This window comes from Leuciscus leuciscus (assembly GCF_965113295.1).
Source record: "Leuciscus leuciscus genome assembly, chromosome: 7".
Classification (NCBI taxonomy): Eukaryota; Metazoa; Chordata; class Actinopteri; order Cypriniformes; family Leuciscidae; genus Leuciscus; species Leuciscus leuciscus.
This window is the reverse complement of record NC_138731.1, coordinates 9,409,740-9,418,281: the sequence shown is the minus strand read 5'-3', so window position 1 is coordinate 9,418,281 and position 8,542 is coordinate 9,409,740. Positions and strand designations below refer to the sequence as shown.

The window sequence follows — 8,542 nt, the reverse complement described above, 5'->3', positions numbered from 1 at the left end:
TGTGTATTTAAATGAAACCTAAATGAAACGTTGTTGGAAAAATAAAACTGCCCAGTTATGATATATGACAATCACTGGGAGCGTCCGTCTCTGACTCAACGCCAAAGCGCGCTCGCCGATGTGTTAGTGTGTTAGTGTTAGTTCACCCAAAGTTGAAAATGCCATCATTTGAGACCGGGGACAGTTGCAACACTTTTTGCATTTCTCTCAATTACTCAGAGACTATTTGGACTAGACCAACCAAATTTGTATATATTAAACTTGCATCTGTCTGCTAATTACCCATACCATTTAAAGATGATTATATATGACATATCGTTCACAGTATTTATTTGAATGGAAGAAGTCAGATGTTGCAACTGACCCCGACCCAGGGACGGTTGCAACATGTTAAAAATACCTTAAATTTCATTAATTAACTTAAGCTTTTTGTCTCAATGAGCAAAGAATTCTGAAAATATTAACTGTTTTAGGCCTACTATAATATTATAGTATTATTTATTTCAATAATATTATTGTAGCCTATTATTTATTTATTTAGTCATATGTTTGTTCATGTGTAGAACATAGGCCTACATAGATTCAGTGTGCAGGAGTTACAGATGCTATTCAATCTCTCCATATTTCAGTGTCAGACAGGAAGAATTGAACAATTTGCAATGTAACAAACTTTTATTAAACATGCAATTTATAACATGTTGCAACCGTCCCCGACCCTATCAGCCATGACAGAACATTATACGCCTGCTAGACACACTGACTTTGACAATTGCTTACCATGTCACTTAGAAGTCAACAAAACAATAATTCAAACTAAGTAAGTTTTGATTAATTCATACAAAATTTCAGGACAGTATGACAAAAATATTTCTCATGAAAAAATTTACTTTCATACCTCCAAAAGAAGTTTTGTTCAATAAATGCAGCAGCAGATGTTGAATATGTCTACTGTCTTCTTAGTGGGGGGAGGGTCTAACTGTGCATGTGCAGTATGAGTGTCATCACTCTAGCTTGTTTCTGATTGGAGAAAAATGACATGTTGCAACCATCCCCATGTTGCAACTGTCCCCGGTCTCCCTACTCGACCTCATGTCGTTCCAAACCCATATGACTTTCGAGCATCCGAGTCGGGACACATGTGAAGATAGCCTATTTTAATTAAATCTGGGGGATTTCTGTCCCTCCATTGAAACTCTGACGCTTTCAAACGTTCATTAAGTATCATGAATCGAGCAGTTTAATCCAAGAACAGACACGATTGCTTTAAATGATGAGCAGATTTAATTTAGACTTTTTCACATATAAACATTGATCACCGAACAATGTTTGCAGAATTCTAAATTTGGTCACATAAGCAATGTTTAAATGTAATAAATAAGGTCAACTCATCAACTGATGTATTAACTTGGTCAGCAGGGGGTCCCTCAAGCCTGCGGCCCGACACAAGCATGGGTTGCGTGGTGGTTAACAACGCTACTGTCTCCAGTTGTCGAGTGTCTTTTCAGCAAAATATTGGGACTTGAAACAATCAAGAGGTTTTAGTCTTATTGTTCAACTTGGCTAGCTTTAACTAGCTAAATCAGTAAATGCTAATTGGTAACACAATGCTTTGATAGCATTAGCATAGCATAACAATTGCTGAATGACTATGACAATATTGAACATAAAACATATATCTGTTCTCAAACCAAACTCATGCTCTACTCATCACCATGATGGAAACCCCCTAAGAACATAGCTATATCTCCCACTTAACATTAATCTTGTACAAACAATATTATATAACACTTAATTTTAGCATTTACAAAGCATGCTGAGAAATAGAAATCCCAGCCCAGTTTCAGTTAAATATAAGTTTGTCTAAATTTCAAGAAACAAATTCATAAAACTGAAAACAATTAAACAATTCCGATTACTTACAACGTGTCAGTTTTGTGAACTTTAGAAGAAAAAGTTCTACCAGAAAGACTCTGGAGAATAAATACTGTAACACTTATACATTTATTACCAGCCCAGCAAGCAATATATGCTATAAAGTTCTTTGGCGTAGGCCCCGTCCGTAGCTCGCAACCCGAGGGTACGGACTCGAAGACGAAGGCGGAGCGCAGCCGACCCCCTGGAGGTATGGGAAGGGACCATCCTGGTGGTGGTGGGGAGGATGGAGGGGAATGAAAGCATCAGCATCTGCGAACTCAGACATGTGTAAGTACCGATCTTTTATACTATACAAGTATAAGAACATGATTGGTTAGATGAGAAGGTAATAAGTGACGTAACAATTGAGTCTTCCCAGCAGAACTTACGCTAAAGCTTTCTTTTCTAAATAATCATAAAAGATAACTAATTTGTTTAATTAAAATTTACCCTTCTCAAACCAATTAATTATTTTGAGCATTAGGGTTTACAGTGAATGTTTTTGCTTTTACTGTAGTAGAATCTGAACTCAGCAGGAATGAGGCTGTGTGAGGGTTTATAGACTTGATAAATCTGTTTTGCACACGTCACTCAAACACAGAACCAGGAAGCAGGAAGAGTTCGAGAAAGAAACTAAAGTGCAGTTGAGCTGTTGTGTGTTTGTGTCTCAGTATTCGTGCAGTAAAATGGCAGAAGCCAGATTTTCTCAGGATGAGTTAATGTGTCCAGTGTGTCTGGATCTCCTGAAGGATCCAGTGACCACTCCCTGTGGACACAGTTACTGTAAGATCTGTATTACAGGCTGCTGGGATCAGGAGGATCAGATGAGAGTCTACAGCTGCCCTCAGTGCAGACAGACCTTCAGTCCAAGACCTGCTTTAGCTAAAAACACCATGCTGGCTGAACTGGTGGAGAAACTGAAGAAGACTAAACTTCCTGCTGACTGTTACGCTGGAGCTGGAGATGTGCAGTGTGACGTCTGTACTGGAAGAAAACACAAAGCCGTCAAGTCCTGTCTGGTGTGTCTGAACTCTTACTGTCAAAGTCACCTTGAACAACATGAGAGTTTGTTTAAAGGAAAGAAACACAATTTGTCTGATGCCACTGGACGACTGCAGGAGATGATCTGCCAAACACATGATAAACTCCTTGAGGTTTTCTGCCGCACTGACCAGAAGTTTATATGTGTGCTGTGTACGATGGACGATCATAAAAACCACGACACTGTATCAGCTGCAGCTCAGAGGACAGAGAAACAGGTATGAAACTACACACTGATGAAATAATGTTGACACTATTTATATTGGCACCATATGATCAGGAAACATCATTCACACTGTAGACGTCACAGAAGTGAACAGCAGCTGCAAGTGGACTTTCATATTATCTTAACAGAAAATATGGTGAAAATCGTAAACACAAACTTTTTTTAAACTCTTCACATGATGATATAGTGCCAGTATAAAGTGCCATCTGTGTTATTGGTTTGTGCTGCAGAAGCAGCTGAAGGAGACGCAGAGGTCGTTCCAGCAGAGGATCCAGCAGAGAGAGAAAGATCTTCAGCAGCTGAAAGAGGCTGTAGAGTCTCATAAGGTGAGTCTGGAGAAGAAGAGAAGTTTGAGAAGTCTCAGTCAGGACTCACTGAAGCTCACTGTGTGATTGTGACGTGTGTCCTAACAGCGCTCTGCACACACAGCAGTGAAGGACAGTGAGAGGATCTTCACTGAGCTCATCCGCTCCATTGAGAGAAGCCGCTCTGAGGCGACACAGTGGATCAGAGATCAGGAAAAGACTGCAGTGAGTCGAGCTGAAGAACGACTGGAGCGACTGAAGCAGGAGATCAATGATCTGAGGAGGAGAGATGCTGAGCTGGAGAAGCTTTCACACACACAGGATCACATACATTTCCTGCAGGTAACAGAGATCGAGAAGAACAGGACAATATATGTTTTGTTATTTAAAGAGCGCATTACTAATATGTGCCTATAGGCGGGTCCACAACGCGCAAACACTTTGTCCTGTAGATGGTTTGCTTGTGCGCTTTAACCTCGTGCACGAGCAGATCCGTTTCCTTGCTAGAGAAGCGTTCAGTTTTTCCGCTTGCAAATAGCAACTGGCTTTTAAAGGGAATGAGAGATGAGACTCTGATTGGTTTATTGCACGTTACACCCAAAACACACCCATTACTCATTAAGAGAATAGAGTCAACCCTTTTAGACCATGCGCCGGGAGTGCCGACCATTTTTCCCGTCCTTAAAGGGATAGTTCACTTTGAAATTAAATTTTGGTATGTTTTAGCTTATCTCAAGGGCATCCAAGATGTAGGTGTCTTTTTTTTCCGCAGTAAAAAAGTGATCTGTCCAAGTGATCTGAGGGCGCTCGCGCATCCTGGTGTGTGACGTGTACGCAGACTGGTGCATAGATATATATACACTAGATTTCGCCTTGTATACGGCAGTTCATTGGAACGAATGTCTTTAAGGCGACATCTATGCACCAGTCTGCGTACACGTCAGGTCAGATCACTTTGACGTGGCTGTGTATAAGAGCTAAAAACGATATAAATACTGTTCGTTTTCTCACACAAACCGCTCGTTTCATGTCTTAGGCCATCAATGTGTACTTACGATGGGGAATTGTTTAATTTGGACGATGGGTAATTGTTTTAATTTGGACTCTGTGCATGCTCTTTGAGACAGTGACCATAGACCTGCATTATTTGACTGACAGACAAGAACGGTTTGACCTAAAAATATCAAAATTGAAACTACTGCGGAAAAAAAGACACCTACATCTTGGATGCCCTTGAGGTAAGCTAAAACATACCAAAATTTAATTTCAAAGTGAACTATCCCTTTAAACTAGCAAAAGTGGATTCAGACACGCTCTAAGTGCACCTGCGCCGTGTGCTTTAGACCATGAGCTTAGATCGTTAAATAGGGCCCATAATGTACTGGAGGTAAATGATGACAGAGTTGATCAAACGATAAAAGCTTGATCATCAAGGTATTCTTTTTGTATCAGACCTTTAAGAAATGTAGAGCTTCTCCCACTCTACAAATCAATGCTCTAACTGCAGAAATGAAAGTGATAATTATTTTTTGACGACAGTAAAAGGTAGCAGTGCACCGGTGATGACTTGAGCTCATCAGTCCACAGTAACAAGGGTCTGAAATAGCACTATTGTGGCACTGACCACACAAAACATACAGTTGTGTAGGTTTTTTATTTGTTATTTTTTTAAGACCCTACAAGCTTGCTTAAACCATCAAATTATGAGGAGTTTTTTTATAGTTTTAAAATATTTTAAAATATGAGGGAAGATCAAAACACTAAACTTAGTGAAGGTATTTATCTGACAAAATTATTTCAAGTAATGGCTGTACAGCAGATCTAGAAGAAAATAGTGTCATTGTCCAGCTGAAGTGAGTTCAGTGTTGATTCATTTCCATTGTAAAAATCATTAGTTATCTATTTAGTTCATTTATCTATACAGCCGCTCTGGAGAAAACAGTGATGTCATCGTCCAGCTCAGTTCAGTTCTCAGACAACGGTGTCAGTGCAGGCAGATCTATAATATTGATGAATATTAAGTGACAAAAAAGGCAAACTACAGCTATAAGCTTTAGAAAAACTAAAAAGCTTACAGGAGAAAAAAATCATACATTGACTTCAACATAGTCAGTTGTTAATATTTCATCGTCCTCTCTTGTTTTTTCATGTGTTCATAATTTCTTTGTATGAGAGCCTGGCTAAAAATTACGTCTGTACAATTTGGCATGTTTCATTGTGTTGTCAGAAATAAACAGTAAGTTGACTTCAAACACAATATGCTTAAAAAAGTCTAAATTAACTGATTTTATTATAATTACATTAAATGATTGGTGTCATGCTGCAGTGACCTCACCCTTGCAGGCTCACTATTGGCTGATTCAGGAGTTGAGGGAGGCCATTTTGGGTTGACATCATTGTAGTCCTTAGTTTGCAGCGCTTAAGTGCCACTTCAGAAAGCACTTAAGAATCTTAAAGGGGTCATATAATTCCATTTTTGTACAAGCTAATATGATTCTTTAGGGTCTAAATTAAAAGTTTGTAATATACTTCTCATTAGTATTGTAAGAAAATGCTAAATTTACCTGGTCAAAAACAGCTCTGTTTTCAGCTCGCCGTTTAAGTGCATGTGTCTTTAAATGATAATGAGCTTTGCTCACCCCGCCCCTCTGTTCTGTGGGCGTTTTGACAACACATGTGGAGTGTTGCCTTGACAGCAGTTGAGGGTATATTTTGAAGAATGGCAGCGGGAGTCTCTGAGGACACTGTGCAACCGTATCGGACCCGGAACAAGATGACGGCCCCGAAGAAGTTCGATAATTAAGGCTCGAACAGGACGTTTCTGAATGGTTGGTTAACGTAATGTCACTTTGATCTATCTTTGTGTGTACTGGCAGGGTAGAGTAGTGAGATACAAACGCTATGTGTTTACTGATGTATATGTTAGTTCACTGACAGATTGATGTTACAGCTAATGGTCATGAAAAAAATGTTTCCGGTAAATGTAGGCTTGTCAGTGATGCGTAACGTTATCTATGCAGTGTTAGGTACAACTGTCAGGGCTGAAGCACTCACATGAGGTCACGGCAGGAATGTTTCTAACAGTAGTTGAAGGACACCTAAGATTTTTGTGTTACCATTCATCTTCATGCAGTTATAACTTTTTTTTTTGTTGACATTTCTTCTTAATCAGTAACAGACACCGTTATAAACCATCTACAAACGTAAGCTTAGTATTAAGTGTAGTATTACCACGTTAACTTTAACACCTGCGTACACAGTTTATAATAACACAATAACCATAACGCCTTGTTCATTATAAACGTGGAATTATGAATTATATTGAGAACGTCGTACATAGAAAACATGCCGTAATGTACCCTGAGTGTAAACCTTAGCCGCATTCATCATGAAGCGTGCTAGCGATTTGCAAAGATTAATATAAAGATTAATATAAAGGTCAATAAAACGTTACACTCACTTTAGTTCTTCTGGAGGTGCAGCAGGAACACGAATAGTTGGTACTGATCCTTTTTTTCAGGAGCAGCTTCTTAGCAAAACCAGCTTTATACTGACCCTGGTTTGTAAAGCAGTCTGGTGTGTGAAATGATTCACGCAAACATGAAAGCATTGACGTTGATCGTGGGGAATATTCCCTTCGAAAACAAAACTCAGCCACTGCGTCTTCAGCGGTTCGGATTTAGGAACATCAAAATGATGCTGTGTTCGTTATTACACCCAAGAACAGAACACCACAATCACTTAGACACCATTCTGCTCCAGCGTACCAACAATGTCCTCGTGGACTATGATGACAGCTCGCTCACGAGCGAGGGCGGGTCTGTGTTGAAACGCTGCTGTCAATCAACAATTGTGGGAGGGGCGTACGGTCGAACGGCTTGATTTGAGACAAGGGAAAAGGAGATTTTTATCATTTTATGATGGTTGTGTACAGGCACTGCCAACACACGTCAGTACAATCAACTTGTAAAAGTGCATGTACGATTATATGACCCCTTTAAGGTCCTTGCACACTGAGTCTGAAATTCATGTCCGAAATTTTTGCACGTAAAAAAAAAAAACGACCTCATGTTTGGTCAATCGCGTGATTGTGACTCAGTGTGCATGGACCTTAAGACTGATTCTTAAGTGCTTTCAGTGTGTATAATTTCGGCCTCCGAAACTTTCGTCCGTCATAAAAAAATTCGTATCGGGTTCGATTTTATGCGTTTTTCGCATCCGTAGCAAGCATTTTGAATGGCGTTTTGACAAATCAGAGCCACCGAATCACGAATACGAAAAAACGCATATGAAATTTTCGGACTCAGTGTGGCAACGACCTTTAGACTTTGCTGAAAGTTGCTTTTAGCTTCATTATAAAAGTCTCCAACTCTTAGAGAAGTCCTACTTTTTACTAAGAATTTTGTGACACTTAAGTCAAAGCTTAAGACTATTCTTAAGAGCATTTCCCAGGATCATTAACTGCTCAAAAGTTATAAATAATGTTCAATCTGCTCGTAGATTTTGAACTGCTTTTCCTGAGCGAATCTACTCAAGTCTACAATGAGACCAGGGCCGTTTCTGAACATTTTGCCCCTTCCCAAAACGTACACACTCAAAACCTAAATAGCAACGTTTCTAAGCATTGATATGGTACTTTCCCTACGTCACTTAAAATGTGACCGACACCGTACTATTTGCCTAATCTTCCGTTTATATACTGTCTATGTAATCTTCAGGGTACTTTAGACCGCGGTGGAAACACAGACAGCAACAGGTCTGGGGGAAAAAGTTCCTGGGAAAAATTGTTTCGGGTAATTTCAGTGGAAACGCGGCTTTATATAAATAAGTTGTTTCTTAACATTGAAATGATTCCCAACTGATGTACATTCATTCTTTTTTTCTGCTCTCATATTGGTTGTAGGAACAACTTTAGCTTTCGGTGGTTCAGCGTAGTTTGTTAGCAATGAAAGTTTGACAGGTTCCAGTGCACAGTTTCCAAATCTACACTCATTTATAGTAAATTGATTGTCCAGTTTACTTCTATAGAGATTTCTAGTTGATCATTTCTCTCTCC

The 8,542-nt window shown here is 39.4% G+C and overlaps 1 protein-coding gene across 1 annotated transcript in view; it reads left to right on the top strand.

Annotated features, from left to right (window-relative positions):
• The first annotated feature begins 2,523 nt into the window (after positions 1-2,523).
• Positions 2,524-8,542, top strand: part of LOC309502552 (uncharacterized protein) — a 31,378-nt gene continuing 25,359 nt past the window's right edge. The window contains exons 1-3 of the mRNA XM_082174956.1: positions 2,524-3,173; positions 3,412-3,507; positions 3,595-3,828. Of these exons, the coding sequence (XP_082031082.1) occupies positions 2,601-3,173; positions 3,412-3,507; positions 3,595-3,828 (903 nt within the window). The 5' untranslated portion in view covers positions 2,524-2,600. The remainder of the gene's footprint in view (positions 3,174-3,411; positions 3,508-3,594; positions 3,829-8,542) is intronic.